Genomic DNA, 20,373 nt, shown 5'->3' with positions numbered 1-20,373 from the left:
AGTAAATAATAAAAAAAATGAATAAATAAATAAAAGTTTAAATTATGCCCCTTTTACCACATTTAAAAAAATGCACATTTATGGTATTGCCACATTTGTAAAAAAAATAATGTATCAAAATATAAAATAAATCCAATCTGTAAACAGTGTGAAAAAAATTCAAATTGTCAGAAGTGCAGTTTTTTGGTCACCGCAACAAAAAAATGTAATTACAAGACATTTTATATATGCCAAAAATATATCAAAACATCAGCTCAAGCCCCCCCCAAAAAAAAAATAAGCCCCCACACAACTCCCTATCCCAAAAATTGAAAATATTACGGCTCTCTGAAAGTCACATCACAAGCAAGATTTTTATTTTCAACATTCCTGAATTTTTTTTCATCACTTCATTAGCACAAAAACTATTTAAGTTTGGTATCTGCGTAATAGTACTGACCTGAAAAATCATACTGCCATGTCAGTTTTATGGTAAAATGCTATAAATAAAAAAACTGAAAAACTATTGCGGAGCTTCACTTTTTTCTATTTTGCCAAACCTGGAATTTTTTTTCCGTTTTTTCCGTTTACCATTGCATCATATAATAAAATTGATGGTGTCATTCAATAGTACAAATCATCCCACAAAAAAGAAACCCTCAGAAGCCTAAATTTAAGGAAAACTTAAAAGGTTGTGGCACTTGGAATAAGGGTGGAGGGAATAAAATGAAATGCAAAATAGCTCGGTCCTTAAGGGGTTAAGCTTGGTTCTGTTTCTGTATCTATAGTAAGTATTTAGCTCGGTTCTGTTCACGTATCTATAGTAATTTTTTTTCTGTTCCCATATACACTTGTAACGGGGTGCCAGGGGTGCCTCGGGGATTGTAGTCATGGCCCCTTTTTCTCTCAGGCTTACCCCTGGCTCCGCCGTCACTATCGGGACAGGAGATGTCTTGGTGGGGCAGAGTGTGGTGGTGCATATGTCATCCGACGTACAAACACTTTCCAGGCATGATTCGGTGCAAATAAAAGACATTCTTTATTTCACAATTCTTCACACAACCGGCAGTTACAGCTGACTTCACGTTTTCTTTAGCTGGGGAAAGCCTGTCCTGACGTCTCCTCCAGTGGGAATGTGCCCGGCTAATCTGCTTCACCTGGCTCCCACTACGGCTACCCACAGACCGGACCCACACCGGTACTGCTTCGCACTTGAGGTTCCGCCTTCTCCTCTTCTCTCCGGCTTTCCTATTCACCCAGCTCCCACACTCTGCTCCTTCTCTGCTTCTTCTCTCCCGTCCCGAACACCACTGCCTTCTAGATCTCACACTTTCCTCAACAACACTTTTCCTCCCTCCCCTTTCTGCTGCCGGCTCCTCCTCTCCTCTGTGGTGACAGCTGTCCCACCCGGCCACTAGGGGAACCCACTAAGACAATGTAATAACAATAAAAACATTTTTATTAATATCAACAACGTTCCGGGTAGACTGCGTCTTTGTAAGGGGTCTGCCCACCCCTTACATACCTCCCCTCTTTAAGCCTAAGCCTCCCGGCAAGGCATAATTCTAAAACCACATTTAAACTAAACAAAGTCATTTCAATAAAACTACGAGCATGTTCACCTTAGGGCACCCGCAAGGGGCGCACCAGTCCAGCGCCCGGAGTCCCTCCTGGAAGCTCCCGGTCTTAGTCATGCCCGGAGGCCTTAGGCAGGCACTCCCGGTCTAAGTAGAGTTTCTGCCCGGAGACTTTTGCAGCACTCCCGGTCTTAGACGGCAGGAACACACATCGGCAAAAATCTTCGTAACTACGCGGAGGAGCCCCTGGCTCAGTCCAGCATCAGGCTCTCTCCGGGCTCAGCAGCTTGAACGGTTACAAACATCAAAACTTCTTCCGACTCAAAACAATGCCGGTGTTTAACAAAAACAGGCCCGCCATCTTCCGGTCTTGAAAATTCACTCCGGATGATAGGCACGTTGCCATTCAGCTCGTTGGGCCTTCATGTACTCCGACAAGGACTGCCCGGGCAACCGGCGCAGCCTCCGGAAGGGTTCGTAATTGGCGGGTTGCTCCGCTGTCTCAGTCTCCGGCTTTGTCTCTTCCACCCCCGACAGGGGTGAGGGGGTCGCTGCCCGGGACGGCTGGGGGCTGCCCATGATGATTACCGGATGAGTAGTCAGGTTTTGGTGAATAGCCAGCACCGCCGGGGTTCCCTTCTCTGAGTCAGCGCTCGGTCCGGGCAGGACTTCCGGGGCTACTTCCAGTGTGCGTCTCGGGTGGGAGAGCTCCGCTAGTACCGGCCTTTGCTGCGCCCGCCGCCGGTATTGGCATTCCTCCCACTCCAGTTCTTGCTGCCATTGAGCAGCCTCTTGGGTAGTAGGCATCCGGGTTACTCCGACCGCAAAGAGGCCTCGGCATCCCACCTCTCTCATAAACCGCACCTTTTCCCCCGGATATAAAGTGTGCAGGCGTTGTGGCAGGCCTTCAATGTCCAGGTTCATCCGGTTATAAAAGTAGTGGTCACCGGTCTCCTCGTCCTCGATAAAGCCATACCCCTCCTTCTGGTTAAACTTTACCACAATTCCTACGGTGCACTGTTGTTCGAACTCCGCACTCCGGGGACCAGCCATCATTTCCCGGGCCACGGTCTCGGCCAGCAGCCTCTCCTGTACCGGGTACGGTTCTGGTGATGGGGACTTTTGTTGAGGCAGGGGTGACGGCTGTACTGGGTCCCAAAAGAAGCCCCAATCGTCCCTTTCTAGCTTCCAGGCGTGTGATTCTTCCGGAGCCGGAACTGGAACGTGTGTCGCAGATCCCACCGCGACTGGCGGGGGTACCTCCAGGTATGGGTATGGGGTTCCCAGGGGCCGGTTCCCCGACGGCAGCTGAGCGGTGTACGTCGCTCGGACCTCGGTCGTGGTCTCTCCGGTCACGGCGTCCCAAGTCGTAACCCAGGTCACCTTTGTGGCCCGCCCCGGTCCTCCGGGCACAGCCGGTAAGTGAGAGGGAAATCCCTCCGCAGACGCAGCCGCAATCTGCTTCTGGTGTCTTCTGTCCAGACCAGGCGCGAACAACGCAGCTTGTTGTTCCTCGGAATTCTCCATCTTGCCTGCAGTACGTGTCTCTGGTAAGGGCGTCAGGGTCGGTGGAGATGCTGGAGGAAGTGGAGGCGGGCTTACTTTTCCCGCTCTTGGGTATACTCCACCCCCAGTCTCACACATCAGGTCGACCCCTCCGCGGCGGTTCTTCTTTTTTTCTGGAACACCGCCCATTTCACATATCTTCATCCGTGCCCTGGGACCGGCACCTCCCCTCTTTGGGCGGAGTACTCCGAACTTCTTTTTCGGCACCGGCCAGCCCCAGGCTCTTCTTTTGGCGCCAATTCTTCGCGCGCTTTCTGTGTCCTTGAAGACGACGGCCATCTTGCCGCCATCTTGTGCCCGGTCCAACGCCTTAGGCACTACTTCTTCTTCCCACCAAGGGATCGGGACTCTTCTCCAATAATCCGGATCCTGTGTCCTAGGCACCACTTGATCTCCGTCTTCTTGGGTCGGGACCCCTTGCATACGATCCGCATCCTGCCGACTATGCCACATGTAACGGGGTGCCAGGGGTGCCTCGGGGATTGTAGTCATGGCCCCTTTTTCTCTCAGGCTTACCCCTGGCTCCGCCATCACTATCGGGACAGGAGATGTCTTGGTGGGGCAGAGTGTGGTGGTGCATATGTCATCCGACGTACAAACACTTTCCAGGCATGATTCGGTGCAAATAAAAGACATTCTTTATTTCACAATTCTTCACACAACCGGCAGTTACAGCTGACTTCACGTTTTCTTTAGCTGGGGAAAGCCTGTCCTGACGTCTCCTCCAGTGGGGATGTGCCCGGCTAATCTGCTTCACCTGGCTCCCACTACGGCTACCCACAGACCGGACCCACACCGGTACTGCTTCGCACTTGAGGTTCCGCCTTCTCCTCTTCTCTCCGGCTTTCCTATTCACCCAGCTCCCACACTCTGCCCCTTCTCTGCTTCTTCTCTCCTGTCCCGAACACCACTGCCTTCTAGATCTCACACTTTCCTCAACAACACTTTTCCTCCCTCCCCTTTCTGCTGCCGGCTCCTCCTCTCCTCTGTGGTGACAGCCGTTCTACCCGGCCACTAGGGGAACCCACTAAGACAATGTAATAACAATAAAAACATTTTTATTAATATCAACAACGTTCCGGGTAGACTGCTTCTTTGTAAGGGGTCTGCCCACCCCTTACACACTGATGAGCAAAAGGGTAACAATGTTTGAACTTTGACTTTCAGTCTCCATATCTCACCATCCACTACAGCTTTGAGCGTGAGACTACCTTCATTTTATAGACAATCGTCTCAGCTAGCTATTTCATACATAAATTTGACAACTATTTAGCATATGATTAGTTATGCAGATTGTTGTCACATCCCTGCATTATTACTGTTTTGCTCTTATAAAAAAAATCAAAATTTTTAATTTTATTATTTTGTTAGTATTTTGTAAATCCATCTTTATTTTTTAACACTGCCTAAATCCTTCTGGGTATGCTCTTGATCAGATTCAAGCATGTCTCTACTGAAATCTGATCGCAGGTGTCTTTTACACATTCCCAATATTAGTGCAAACTCTATCCACAAGAGTTCAAATGGGTTGAGGCCCGAGGGCTTTAGGAATCAATCCAGGGCCCCTACTTCATTGTCATTGAACCCTTTATTCGCCAATCTGGTCGTATACTTTGGGTCATTGTCTTTTTTATACTCATAGTGCTCAATTATTCATAGTAACTAGGGATGGGCAGACCCTGACTGTAAAAGTCCGGATCCACGCGGTTTCAAAGTTTCCCAGGTGGCGGACCAGGGATTCTGGGTATTTGATCCAGATCCGCCACTCAAGAAATTGAAAAAAATAAAGGAAAAATAAAGAAAATAAGAATGAAGTGAGCGCTTCATACTTAACGAGGCTCCGGCCCGGCTGTATGCTGCTCGTGCGGCCTACCTGGGCCACTCATTATCAATCATTTCATATGCACTGCTTTCTCCGCCCACCGGCTGGCCTAGTGTTGTGATAGTTTTCAGTCAGACGTGTCCCCAGCCTGTGTGACGGCGTCTGCCTGTAGTCATCACTCATCGTGGCTCATTCATTTTCTGGAGCTCAGAGCCAGCAGTCATGTTCTATTGCTACTTGCTGTGACCGAGATGTAGCAGTGCTGGAATTGTCATGGGACCTCTTGTGGATTATGTCAGATCTGCAGGGGTATGTTGGGGTTAATAAAGTGGTGAAAGAGTTCCTTTTTTGTATTTTATTTCAAATAAAGGATTTTTTGATTGTGCTTGTTTACTTTTTATTTACAGATTAGTGATGCAGATGTCTCATAGATGCCTGTGCCATCATTAATCTAGGGTTTAGTAGCAGCTGTGCTCTGTTATTAACCCCTTATTGCCCCGATTGCCACCGCACCAGGGCAATGGGAAGAGCCAGGTAGAGGACTGGGCTTGTCACATCTAATGGATTATAATAATAATAATAGTAATAATAATTTATTCATTTATATAGCGCTATTAATTACATAGCACTTTACATACATTGGCTAACAAATGCAGGTGGCTGGAGGCTGATATCTTTAGGCTGGGTCTCTCCAGCCTGAGAATACCAGCCCCAGCTGTCGGGCTTTATCTTGGCTGGTATCAAAATTGGGTGAAACTGCATGTTGTTTTTTTAAATTATTTATTTAAATAAAATTAAAAAAGCCACATGTGGTTCCTCTTAGGCCAGAGTCACACTTGCGAGGGACTCACACGAGTCTCGCATCGCATCATCTGTCATAGCCTCACACTCTCTTGACAGGAGCGGGTTGGCTGCATGTATTTCTATGCAGCTGCACACTCATGTTCGGAGAGCGTCAGGCCGTGCCGAGTGATGTGATGCGAGACTCATGAGAGTCCCTCGCAAGTGTGATGTCGACCTTATTTTGATACGCAGCCAAGATAAAGCCAGACAGATGGGGGCTGCAGACGTGGGCTTTATCTGTGCTGGTATCAGAATACGAGGGGCTCTACACCGATTGTTTTATTTTTTCATTTATTTTTATACCATGATACTGCCTTGCAGACAGCTGCACTGCTTTCACCGCCCACCGGTCATCCTGTCGCCTGTGATTAGTTGCAGTCAGCTGACACGCTGACACTCAGGGTGGGGGCATGTCTAGCTGCAACAATTACACTAGCCAGTGGGTGGGGAGAGCAGTAAATATTCAATGAGGGTTAATTGGCGGCTCTAGAAGGGAAGCAGCTTTTCGCAGATCTTTGGTAAGCACACTGCGCGCACTGCTACCCCCCTATCCCATCTACCAACATTTTTAATCTCCAGATTCTGGTCCCCATAGACTCATATGGGTACTGGATTCCGGATTTTTTTTAATTTTAGCAGGGACCCACTGGTCCCGGTTTTCTGCGAGTCCGCCCAGCTCTAGAAGTAACTCATTTTGTAGGATACTCACATATAGCTCAGCATTGAGACCACCATCAATCCTAGTCATGTATCCAATGCTTTTGGCTTTGAAACAACCCTGTATGATCAGATTTCCTCTACTGAATTGTCAGTTCCTTCAATTTCTCAATCCGTTAGCCCTCTTTTTCCCTTGTTGCTTCCAGACCAATTTACACTCATCAGAGCCTAGTCTATTGCTTTTTGTCTCATTGCTCCAAATCACTGTTTCCAATCTTCTACTGTCCTCTTTTTGTACTTTTTTCCTAACTCGAGCCGACACGTTTTTATGACAATATATGTCGAAACTTCTTGCCCTTTTTCTGGCCACTGTGGCGCCCCTGACCTGGTCAGGCACCACTGAGTACTGCACCCATGCTGGGGACAGTACAAAACAGGTAATCCAGAAGGCTGACCGAGGTGTGACTACACAGGCGCATAGTGATCAGGTCTCACACATTTACCTTTGAGAGGACCCCTGGGGATCCCAGGAGGGGGCGAAGCCTCCATCTCCACTCGAGGGGTGTGGTGGAGAGCCTGGTTGCTAGGTGACGTAGGCAAGAACAGGAGAGGAGGGAAGAGTGAGCCGAAGACAGTGGAGTGGTGAAGTTCAGGGAGGGCAGAAGCAGACCCTGTAGCTCTACACAATTCTGACAACGTACGCGCAGTGACTACCGACGGGGGAGAACGGTCACCTGGTAGTGCTGCCCGAAATCCACACACGGCTAAAGAGAGAGCAACGGAGTGGAAAGTAAGGAGACTGTCAGGGAGGTACCAGGCCCAAACGGGTAGCAGGTCCCGGGGCAGGGATAGATCCACCTGTCCTTTGCCAAACCTGCATGAGGGGGCACTTTACACCCCCAAGACAACACCACAGAGTCCGCAGCCACGTAGCAAAGTGAGGGCCCATAGCTCACAGGAGGCAAGCAGCCGGAGTGACCTGGTCCAGGCTACAAGCAAACGGGCAAAAAGAAGGGGAGAGAGGCACCAGCAACTTCCCTGGGCGACCCCAGCAGGGCTTCAAGCAGGGGTTACCCCAAAACACAACGGGCTAAGGAAGGCGAGTTGGTAGCCACCCTCATAAGTCAGCCTGAAGGACACCTGGTTCCAGCCTGGTTCATCCTAGCTACGCCCGGGTTACTCACCCTGCCACCATCAGTGAGTAAAATCCCTGAAAGACATCCTGCTTGTGCGTGTGAGTCATTCTGCGACTTGTAGTTCCACACACCTACACGGGACCCTGGGGCATGCCTCACTCTCAGGAGGCTATTACAACTGACTGCACCTACTATCAGCCCCAGGCACCCCTAACCTGCAGTGGCGGTCCCCACTGACCGCAATTCTGAGAGTGGCGTCACGACAATCAAAATAGAGGATTTCCTACCTGTGACAAGATCCAGCCGCGTGGAGTCCCTGAAGGTAATGCACCGCTGCACCGACACCGAACCTCGGGGCCCCACACATCTGACGTCACGAACAGGATAAGGACTAGACCTGTTCAGACAGGTGACCATGTGCCTGGGCGGTCCGCTTGGAAAATTGGAAGCGCCGCCATATTGCCACCATGAAAAGCGCGCTGAAAAACAACAGCAGCCCGCGCTGGGAGAAGTTACCGCCCACGAAGAGGTGTGGCTACCCAGAGATCCCCTGAAGAGTCCTGGTCTCGCAAGTGATGAGAGCGGAGGCGTTCAGAGACGTCGGGAAGGAAAGGGAGCCAGAAACCTGCTGCTGGAAAAGGCAGAGCAGAAACTGATAAGCCTGCTGTTGGGAGAAGAGTTCAAGGCAGTGAAGGAACTGGCACTGAGACTGCAAGGAAGAGTCGGAGGTCTGCTGCTGAGAAAAGATCTGCAGAGCGGCGACGGCGTGGTGAAGATGGCGTCTGAAGATAGGAGCCCAGAGCCGGGTTCCGCTGCCTGGTGGTCCTGGGAGCTTGCCCAGTTCAGTAACCGACTGGAAGCGAGGATCGTGCAGCAGATCCGAGAGGGACGTGCGGAGCTGCAGGAGATGGCTGCGGCGGTTCAGGCCTACGAGAGGGGAACCGCACGACGAGTGCCAGACCGAGCGGCGACGACTCAGGCCCCGACGATGTTACCGATGGGTGAGTCCTGTGTTGCCCCTGTCAGCGCGAGTGCCCCGACCCTTGCTGCCATGCCCGCGGTCCCTGAAGAGGCGCCCGGCGCTGCAACGCTGAATCAGGCCGCAGCCACGCCAGGTGCGGCCCGCCGAGCCCAGGCCGCCGCAACGATGCCCAGCCCGGCCCGCAAAGATCCGGCTGCCGCCGCGACCCTCCTCCACGCCGCAGGTGTGACGCTGACCCAGGCCGCCGCCATGCTAGGCCCGGCCCGCCAAGACCCCACCGCAGCAGCGACGCTCGTCCGCGCCGCAAGTGAGGTGCTGAACCAGGCCGCAGCCACGTCAGGTGCGGCCCGCCAAGGACCGGCTGCAGCTGCGACGCCAATCCAGGCCGCAGAAGCACCCAGCCCGGCCCGCACAGATCCCATCGCAGCTGCGACGCCAATCCAGGCCGCAGAAGCGCCCAGCCCGACCCGCACAGATCCCATCGCAGCTGCGACGCCAATCCAGGCCGCTGCCACGCCAGGCTCGGCCCGCCAAGACCAGGCCGCTGCCACGCCAGGCTCGGCCCGCCAAGACAAGACTGTACCATTATTTACCCCGGCCTGCAAGGCCAGAGCAGACACCGCTCCCCAGCCCAAGGAAGTCCCTGCTAGGAAGTCCCTGCTGGGGGAGGACCCCGAATACTGGAAGCTGAAGGCTGATCTAGAGGCCCACTTCCCAAAGGAGATGGTGGACCGGTATCTGCTCCCTCCGCATACTCACAGGAAGACTCCTGCAACATTCATGCAAAAGAGTCCCCCGCCCTGGCCTGCTGATGAAAATCCATCCCTAGCGCTGCCACAAGAGGAGTGCCCAGAAGAACTAAGGGGGAGGGGAGGCCAGGAAGCTGAGAAGCTGACCCCAGAGCCATCAGCAGTGGATGCAGCACCAGTCCAAGAGCCAGAGATGCTGCCGTACTCCCGCTGGGATGAAGAGGGCCCGACATCCTCCGCTGAGGAAGATCTGTCCAGTTACATCACCTGGGAGCCTGCAAGCGGTGAGATAGCAGCCAGGCAGGACCCAGCCCGCAGGACACGGCGCCGCAGCAGGACAAGGGATCCACCTGCACAGCAGTCTCCCGAGGAGAAGGACGAGGTCACGGCCAGAGACTTAGAGGAAAAGCGGTCCTTGAGAAGAGCCAAATCGCAAGTCAGAGGCCCACTTTGTCGAGGAGTTGTAGAAGACTTCAATCTAAAGTCTGGATATGGCTTTATAGTAGCACCTGGTGTAAAAGAGGGCATCTTTGTGAACAGAAGGGATGTTAGAGCACATTTACCTAGAGGACATCCAGGAAGAAACCTACAGATAGGAGATTCAGTAGAATTTACAAAGCACCAAGGAGAACGCGGATGGTACGCACTAGATGTCACACCATGCCCCAGAAATCCCTGCAGTAACCCTGCTGTCTCAACACTACAAGATAAAGAAAGAGAAAAAGAAACAGACACAGAAGAAGAGGAAAGAAAATACAAAGAACTCATTGATGAAACCACTACAGATGATGACGACAGGTGCCACAGCCCTACAGGCCCAAGCCCTGGTAAGGAGGAAGAAGGAGCAAAGTCCATGTAAAGTAAAGTAAGAAGTACAGCAAGTTAACGTACAGTTTTGCAACGTTTACAAGTTCAAGCATGTGCCCACATGAACTTATGTGAGAAACCCTTTTGCACTTTAACCCATGAACCTTAAGGCTATGAACTGGCTATAGCCACAAACTCTCGCAGTGTTTATAGTTACCCCAGAGGTACAACCACTACCAGGGAGCACGCCTGTTTATGGGGCCTGGCTCTCCACCACAAAGAGGGTACCTGGTCAGCACCAACTGTGGAGGCCGCCTCTACATCCTGCCAGAAGAGGCTGAAGGCGCGGCTCCACCAGGCCAGGTATACCCTGAAACCACCAGACCATGAAAGCCGCCTCTACATCTTGCCAGAAGTGGCTGAAGGCGCGGCCAACGGGAGAGGCAGATGGGAAGAAAGGTCTGGGGAAGCTGATGGCCCAGACCTGGTTACCAAAAGAAACCGGTGACCTGCCGCCTGAGAGGGTTTAGGGTGGGTTAACGGACTTGTGGGTGGAGGGTGGTGATGTATGGTACCTGATGGTTTTAAAACGTTTTACCATGTTTTACTGTTTTACGCATTTTAAAATGTTGTCTTGCAGCCCGAGGACGTGCTGGTGATAACTAAGGGGGAATGTGGCGCCCCTGACCTGGTCAGGCACCACTGAGTACTGCACCCATGCTGGGGACAGTACAAAACAGGTAATCCAGAAGGCTGACCGAGGTGTGACTACACAGGCGCATAGTGATCAGGTCTCACACATTTACCTTTGAGAGGACCCCTGGGGATCCCAGGAGGGGGCGAAGCCTCCATCTCCACTCGAGGGGTGTGGTGGAGAGCCTGGTTGCTAGGTGACGTAGGCAAGAACAGGAGAGGAGGGAAGAGTGAGCCGAAGACAGTGGAGTGGTGAAGTTCAGGGAGGGCAGAAGCAGACCCTGTAGCTCTACACAATTCTGACAACGTACGCGCAGTGACTACCGACGGGGGAGAACGGTCACCTGGTAGTGCTGCCCGAAATCCACACACGGCTAAAGAGAGAGCAACGGAGTGGAAAGTAAGGAGACTGTCAGGGAGGTACCAGGCCCAAACGGGTAGCAGGTCCCGGGGCAGGGATAGATCCACCTGTCCTTTGCCAAACCTGCAAGAGGGGGCACTTTACACCCCCAAGACAACACCACAGAGTCCGCAGCCACGTAGCAAAGTGAGGGCCCATAGCTCACAGGAGGCAAGCAGCCGGAGTGACCTGGTCCAGGCTACAAGCAAACGGGCAAAAAGAAGGGGAGAGAGGCACCAGCAACTTCCCTGGGCGACCCCAGCAGGGCTTCAAGCAGGGGTTACCCCAAAACACAACGGGCTAAGGAAGGCGAGTTGGTAGCCACCCTCATAAGTCAGCCTGAAGGACACCTGGTTCCAGCCTGGTTCATCCTAGCTACGCCCGGGTTACTCACCCTGCCACCATCAGTGAGTAAAATCCCTGAAAGACATCCTGCTTGTGCGTGTGAGTCATTCTGCGACTTGTAGTTCCACACACCTACACGGGACCCTGGGGCATGCCTCACTCTCAGGAGGCTATTACAACTGACTGCACCTACTATCAGCCCCAGGCACCCCTAACCTGCAGTGGCGGTCCCCACTGACCGCAATTCTGAGAGTGGCGTCACGACAATCAAAATAGAGGATTTCCTACCTGTGACAAGATCCAGCCGCGTGGAGTCCCTGAAGGTAATGCACCGCTGCACCGACACCGAACCTCGGGGCCCCACACCACCATTCCATACTTTTCTGAAGTGATTTATGACCACATCAAATTGGAATGTGCAGGGAACCGAGCAGCCTTTAAAAGACAAATGATGCAACAATTTAAATGAAACTCAATTGCAACAATTATTTTTAGCCCCAAAAACATGCATTTAAGTGAAAGAAAATGTCTTCAGTCACATATGGACAACCCCGTTAATAGCTTCTAGCTCACCAGTCTTTTTAGACGTTGTCCAGACTGTTGTGCAAAAAGTACTTTGAGAAGCTGTTCACCAAATACATCAGGAATTTTTATGTATTATGCATTTACTTGGAAATGTATTGTGACCCAGAAAGATTGCTTTAAAGGACACAACAATTAGCTAGCAGACAGTTCTCAGCTATTATCCATGCAGAATATTTGGCCAGTTTAAACAATGGCACAGATAAGCATTGTATCCAGTTCCTGACTCTTCTAGTACATTCTGTACGCTGATCTAAGAAGTAATTTGCAGGAATCTACAGTAAAAATTCAGTAGCTGCCCTCTTATACATAATATTTACAGAAAAGATGGAGGCGCGTCACAGTTTAAAATTAAACCGTTATTTCATTGACAATGTAGTTATATAATATACAAGGCATGGTTTCTATTTAATGACAATCTGGGGTCTTGAATTTGTAACAAATTGCAATAACATTTCTCATATGGAAAATGTATAACATTATAACATTAGATGAATGCCAGGTCAGGACATATGCTTTATGCTAAATGTTTCTGTGCCGCCCCCGTGCCAGCAGCCGGGCTGCTCGGATCCGGATCTGCGGTGACTCGAAGGGTCTCCGGACCCGGGGGCCGTGCGGCCACTCAGTAAAAAGGGGGATATTTACAGGGGGATTAAAAAGTTTGTGACGCCACCCATGATGCTTGGTAATGTGAGGGACCACTGCTGCCGTTGGGGAGCCCGGTGACAGTGGTGTGGCAGTCTGATGTTTGTGTCCCGGGGCCCGTCAGATGGTTGGTGATTGGGTACCGTTGGGGTATGAACAGGGGTGTTTCAGTGTACTCACTCAGTCTAGGAATAACAACACCGACAGCTTGTAAACCAGAATTCTGAGCTCCACTGCAGCTTTTAGGGAGCATGCTTGATGTTGCTGTTAGCCTGTGGCCCTGTCCTTGGAACCTCTGTCTCTGTTGGGCCTGTGGGTATAAAACTCTTCAGGTCCCGCTCACCTGTATGGCTAATGGAGTGAGCTTTCTCTCAGGGTTCACGCATAGGATTTCTTTGGACTGCATTGGGAAAGTCCTATCCCATCAGTGCCCTAATACCCCGATTTTGGAGCAGGTTGGGGATGACACTTGAAGTCTTCACCCGCGTAGGGTAAATTACCAAAACGTGTGAAGCTACTTTCCGGCCTAGGGTCCACGTACCCCGTCGTGCCCTGGCCCCTGTCCGGTGATAGCTCAAGGCCGCCGGCCGCCCTCCTCGGCAGTCCGTGCCCCTTTGCACTGTCCCCTGCAACCGGGCTTCCAGTTCCTACCAGGCCCAGACCAACGTCTGCCACCTAGTACACAGGAGCTCTGCTCCGTGACCTCTCCTCACGAGGGTCACCACTCCACCTCTCTCCTCTAGCTCAACTTCAGCTCAACTCTAAGCTCAACTGTCACTTTCCTCACTTTCCCCTTACCAACCCCCCATATGGGCGGCCCTATTCCCTTCAGGCCCCCCCGATGGTGTGTCTGGTAGGTTCAGTGTAAAGTGTTTCTAGGATTTTGATTGGCTAAGCTGTTAGCAACACCAAAGGAACAGGATTCGTAACCAAGGAGGGTGGATACTGTGCAGAAGGGCAGATTGCACAATACCCTGTGACGACCTGATAGGCCACGGCGTCACATTTCTATCTTCTTGTAGTGACATGGCTTTCATCTCAAACTCCAGTGAGTCAATTGCCTTACTGAATTAGATCCTGGTACAGTGACATGTAAAAGTTTGGACACCCCTGGTCAAAATTGCTGGTATTATGAACAGTTCAGTAAATTGAAGATGTAATGATCTCTAAAAGGCATAAAGTTAAGGATGGCACAATTCCTTTGTATTTTAGGCAAAGGAAAAAAAACCTTTTTAATTGTTTACATTTTAAAATGAACAAAAAAGGAAAATGGGCTTATACAAACGTTTGGGCACCCTTCATGGTTAGTACCTAGTAGTACCCACTTTAGCAGGTATCACAGATTGTAAATGTTTTTTGTAGCTAGACAAGAGTCCTTCAATTCTTGTTTGAGGGACTTTTACCCATTCTTCCTTGGAAAAGTCTTCTAGTTCTGTGAGAGTCCTGGCTCGTCTTCCATGCGCTACTCTTTTGAGGTCTAGCCACAGATTTTCAATGATGTTCAGATTAGGGGAATTTGAGGGCCATTGTAAAACCTTCAGCTTGCGGCTTTTGAAGTAATCTATTGTGGAGTTTGAAGTGTGATCACTATCCACTTGCAGAAGCTATCCTCTTTTCAACTTCAGCTTTTTTACCGATGGTGTAATGTTTACATCAAGAATTTGTTGAAATTTAATTGAATTCATTTTTCCCTCTACCCTTGGAATGTTCTCCATGTCATTGGCTGCTACACAACACCAAAGAATGATGTATCCAGCCCCATGCTTAATGGTTGGCGATATGTTCTTTTCCTGAAATTCTGTGCCCTTTTTTTCTCCACATATACCTTTGATCATTATTGCCAAAGAGTTCTATTTTAACCTCATGGGTCCATATGACTTGTTTCCAAAATGCATAAGGCTTGTTTAGAAGTTCTTTTGTATACCTCTGACTAGGAATTTTATAGTGAGGATGCAGCAGAGGTTTTCTTCTGATGACTCTTCTATGAAGGTTATATTTGTGCAGGTGTCTCTAAACAGTAGAACAATGTACAACAACTCCAGAGTCTGTTAACTCTTCCTGAAGGTCTTTGACAGTCCAATGGGGGTTCTGATTTGCCTCTCTAGCAATACTACGAGCAGCTCTCACAGAAATTTTGCTTGGTCTTCTAGAATTTATCTTGACCTCCACTGATCCTGATAACTGTCATTTCTTAAGCCTGCTTTACACGTTGCAATCTCGCATACGATATCGTATGCGATTTGCAACGCCCCCATCGTATGTGTGGCACGTTCAATTTGTTGAACGTGCCGCACATACGATTAACCCCCGTCACACATACTTACCTTCCATATGACCTCGATGTGGGCTGCGATTGTCCACTAACTGGAGTGGGAGGGACGTTTGGCGTCACATCGACGTCACGCGGCAGCCGGCTAATCGATGCGGAGGGGCGGAGCTGAGCGGGACGTAACATCCCGCCCACCTCTTTCCTTCCGCATTGTGAGCCGGGAGCTGCAGGATGCAGGTAAGATCTGTTCATTGTTCCCGGGGTGTCACACGCTGCGATGTGTGCTACCCCGGGTATGATGAACAATCTGACGTTAAATTCCAGAGAAAGGTACGATGTGTATGTGATGAACGTTTTACCGTTCAATCGCAATCGCACGTAGCAGTTACACACTGCAATGTAACTTACAATGCCGGATGTGAGTCACTTACGACGTGACCCCGCCGACACATTGTAAGATATATTGCAGCGTGTAAAGCGGGCTTAAATTACATTTCAAACTGAGGAAAGGGCAACTTGAAAACACTTTGCTTCTTCTTCTATTAACCTTCTCCTGCTTTGTGGGCCTACACCATTTTCATTTTCAGAGTGTTAGGCAACTGCTTAGAAGAACCCATGGCTGCTGTCTTTTAGCACCAGATTTGAGGAGGCTGTTTTTATAAAGCTGTGAACTCTAACAGGCTAGAAAGTTCTGAAACCTTGATCAAAGTTATCAGAGCACACAAATCTCAAGGGGTGCCCAAACCTTTGCATCAACGCATTTTTCTTTTTGTAATTTCTTTTTGCAGTCCTGGAAAACAGGATTTGGGCATATGCGCTGATCGGGCCACTGACTGTAATAATACAGAAAGAATCACTGTGTGTTCCGACTTTATTTGCGGCAGTATCCGCCTATTGGAAGCAGTTGCCAAGACGTGATCTAATACTCCTGAATGTAGAGTAAAACGCAATGTGAACATAGTCTTATAATTGACCCAATTATTTTCAATTCGATCTACGCGATTCCCTCCTTAGCATGTTCTTTGTATTACCAAGAATGAGACCTTTTATTGCAAGTTCTTACGACTATTTGAAATGTGATTTTGTATGATATTCTCTGTTCTGCAGCAAGTATCCAGAAATCAAGAATGCAGAGGAACGGGAGAAATATAAAGCTGTGTTTAATGATCAATATACAGAATATAAGGATCTGTATTTAGAAGTTAGAGGTGCCCTACTGAAGTTTAAAGAGCTGGATAACATGATGGAAAAGCTAATAAGCACATCCCAAAGTCACAGGGTAAGTAATTATCCTATCCCTGACAATGAAGTATTATATTTACCTGGATTTATATATGGTAGTTTACAAATTATTCTAAAAAGAACATGCACAAAACCATGTTACAGATCTGTATGGTATGGATCTGTAATTTGGCTCCCTGAGAAATTTCTGACTAATACAGTTATGAATTATCAAAACTAGGCAATATATCTGAGGGGTCCTCAGTTCAACAGAACCCACAGTGATCATGTGTACTGGAAAAGCAAAAAAAAAGAAAAAAAATTGTTTGCTAGCTTTGGGGGTAAAGCCATCCAATTTAATCTGATAAATAAGTTAAAACTCCATCATTAGGATAGGTATACAATCAAAATGAGAAACCAATACTTTAAAACACAACATGCATTTTATCCTTAAGAGTTGAAACACAGTTTTTTCCCTGTAGTTATAAATTAGGCCTTATTCACATTTAATAATGGGGAAACTTTTGACATATACACTGGGAAAACCTCTCATCTTATGCACAGGGTTTTGATGTACCCCACTATATAGGTGTATACTAGGATATATAGCAGGGGTCTCAAACACATATTTTGTGTGTGTGTGTGTGTGTGTGTGTGTGTGTGTGTAGGTGAAGAAAAGCACAACAGGTAACATTCTGCAAGATGGGACATTACTACAAGGGGAAAAGGAAAGGGGACATCACTGCTTAATGGGGACATTACAACAAGATGGGGACCAGAATGGGCACATTACTACAAGATGGGGACAAGTATAGACACATTACTACAGGATGGGGACAAAGATGGAGCACATTACTAGAGGATGGGAACCAGGATGGGACACCTTACCACATGATTGGGACCAGGATGGGGCACATTACTACATGATGGGGACCAAGGTGGAGCACATTACTACAAAATGGCAACCAGGATAGGCACATTACTACAAGAAGAGGACAAGGATGGGCACATTACTACAGGATGAAGACAAAATTTGGCACATTGCTACAAGATGAGGAGAAGAATGGGCACATTACTACAAGCAGGGGAACAAAATCAGGGATATGGTGTTAATTGTAAGATGATATTACTTACAAGGATAGGATAAAATGTAAAAAAAATGTAAAAAAAACCCCATAAATTTCAAAATAAAGCATTACCTTTTTTCCATTAGGGTATATGCCCATGCTGCAGATTAGCTGCAGACATTTTCTGCAAAAAAACGCACCTAGTGGCAGAAAAACGCACCAAAAACACATGCTTTTTGATGCATTTTTGGTGCATTTTTTCGTACATTTTTTTGCCATGCGTTTTTTGTTAAATTGATGCCTGGAAGGGCTAAAATCGCACCAACAATTGACATGCTGCTGTTTTTTTATGCACCCAAAACTGCAAGGAAAAAATGAAATGAAAAAAACCCCAAACCAAATGCTGATAATGAGAATACATTAGATAAAAATGTATACAAAAATAGAACACCAGACCATAGAGTGATACTTTTCTAAAAAGATATAAATGATCCAGGTATTATTTTCATCTGAAGGAGTTGCGTAGACACAACTCTTATAAAAGCTGTTGAATGGTTGCTGCTGCCTCGTGGCTGAGGGATAAGCTCCCGCAAGGGATTTTGACAGGAAGAGACAATTCATAGTGTTTAGGCTGCTGTACCGAATGAAATTCTTTGATCCAGAGATATAAAAATATGATTTTTATCCTATAACATGTTTTGATGATGGGCTGGCGTCTTTCTCAACTCTGTAGCTCCACCAGATCATTCCCGTTTCTTTTCTCCTGACCTCACCACTAGATCATTAGTTTACAGTCATATGAAAAAGTTTGGGCACCCCTATTAATGTTAACTTTTTTCTTTATAACAATTTGGAGTTTTGCAACAGCTATTTCAGTGTCATATATCTAATAACTGATGGACTGAGTATTATTTCTGGATTGAAATGAGGTTTATTGTACTAACAGAAAATGTGCAATCCACATTTAAACAAAATTTGACCAGTGCAAAAGTATGGGCACCCTTATCAATTTCTTGATTTGAACACCCCTAACTACTTTTTACTGACTTACTAAACCACTAAATTGGTTTTGTAACCTCATTGAGCTTTGAACTTCATAGGCAGGTGTATCCAATCATGAGAAAAGGTATTTAAGGTGGCCACTTGCAAGTTCTTCTCCTATTTGAATCTCCTATGAAGAGTGGCATCATGTGCTCCTCAAAACAACTCTCAAATGATCTGAAAACAAAGATTATTCAACATAGTTGTTCATGGGATGGATACAAAAAATTGTCTCAGAGATTTAAACTGTCAGTTTCCACTGTAAGGAACATAGTAAGGAAATGGAAGAACACAGGTACAGTTCTTGTTAAGCCCAGAAGTGGCAGGCCAAGAAAAATATCAGAAGGGCAGAGAAGAAGAATGGTGAGAACAGTCAAGGACAATCCACAGACCACCTCCAAAGACCTGCAGCTTCATCTTGCTGCAGATGGTGTCAATGTGCATCGGTCAACAATACAGCGCACGTTGCACAAGGAGAAGCTGTAGGTTAGAGTGATGCGAAAGAAGCCGTTTCTGCAAGCACACCACAATCAGAGTCGTTTGAGGTATGCAAAAGCACATTTGGACAAGCCAGTTACATTTTGGAAGAAGGTCCTGTCGACTGATGAAACAAAGATTGAGTTGTTTGGTCATACAAAAAGGCGTTGTGCATGGAGGCAAAAAAACACGGCATTCCAAGAAAAGCACTTGCTACCCACAGTAAAATTTGGTGGTGGTTCCATCATGCTTTGGGGCTGTGTGGCCAATGCCGGCACCGGGAATCTTGTTAAAGTTGAGGGTCGCATGGATTTAACTCAGTATCAGCAGATTCTTGACAATAATGTGCAAGAATCAGTGACGAAGTTTAAGTTACGCAGAGGATGGATATTTCAGCAAGACAATGATTTAAAACACCGCTCCAAATCTACTCAGGCATTCATGCAGAGGAACAATTACAATGTTCTGGAATGGCCATCCCAGTCCCCAGACCTAAATATCATTGAACATCTGTGGGATGATTTGAAGCGTGCTGTCCATGCTCGGCGACCATCAAACTTCACTGAACTGGAATTGTTTTGTAAACAGTAATGGTCAAATATACCTTCATCCAGGATCCAGGAACTCATTAAAAGCTACAGGAAGCGACTAGAGGCTGTTATTTTTTGCAAAAGGAGGATCTACAAAATATTAATGTCCCTTTTATGTTGAGGTGCCCATACTTTTGCACCGATCAAATTTTGTTTAAATGCGGATTGCACATTTTCTGTGTTCTGTTAGTACAATAAACCTCATTCCAATCCAGAAATATTACTCAGTCCATCAGTTATTAGATATATGAAACTGAAATAGCTGTTGCAAAAACCCAAATTGTTATAAAGAAAAAAGGTTAACATTAATAGGGGTGCCCAAACTTTTTCATATGACTGTACATAACTGATAATTCTCTTTTTCATATGTCCCTTTTTCTCTTGACTATCTCTTTTTCCACGTCTTTCCACATTATTTGCTACCCTCCCCATTTTTACCCTCTCCTCCCTACTTTTTCAAATTCTTTGTGAGCGTTTTTTCTTTAGTTATCCTTGGTGCCCAATTCTGGCTTTTTAAATTCCCCTTTGCCTTTGTGTGCACTGTATAGTTGGTGTTTACACTTGAGAAAGACGCAAATCGGGCATTGAAATGCGTTGTGGAATAAAAACTGTTTACCCATATCACTGTATCAAGGGTCTTCATTCCACAGAGCAGCCTAAAAACCGGGAATTGTCTCTTATTGTCAATGAGAATACATTGGCATCTGTGTGAGTTCCAAGTGGGCAGGTATGACTGAGGCAACATTTGACTGCACTGTCATAATTACTATGTCGTGCCATAAGACATCCCATCACAAACCTGCTTAGCAGTCATCTGATGGAAATGGGTCTGCCTTGTCCAACTCCCAGCCACGTAAATGAATGGCCAGCTCTGTAATGCATGGGCAGCCAGATGATGTGCTGGATCAAAGACATGGCCTTGCCT

The 20,373-nt window shown here is 47.7% G+C and overlaps 1 protein-coding gene across 2 annotated transcripts in view; it reads left to right on the top strand.

Annotated features, from left to right (window-relative positions):
- OCEL1 (occludin/ELL domain containing 1) overlaps positions 1-20,373 on the top strand; it is a 64,342-nt gene that overhangs the window by 18,064 nt on the left and 25,905 nt on the right. For both annotated transcript variants that reach the window (XM_075338228.1, XM_075338222.1), the window contains exon 3: positions 16,160-16,331. In XM_075338228.1, the coding sequence (XP_075194343.1) occupies positions 16,160-16,331 (172 nt within the window). The remainder of the gene's footprint in view (positions 1-16,159; positions 16,332-20,373) is intronic.

Source organism: Anomaloglossus baeobatrachus, chromosome 1, assembly GCF_048569485.1.
Source record: "Anomaloglossus baeobatrachus isolate aAnoBae1 chromosome 1, aAnoBae1.hap1, whole genome shotgun sequence".
Lineage (NCBI taxonomy): Eukaryota > Metazoa > Chordata > Amphibia > Anura > Aromobatidae > Anomaloglossus > Anomaloglossus baeobatrachus.
Note: the sequence above shows the minus strand (reverse complement) of the source record. Positions and strands in the feature narration are given on the sequence as shown.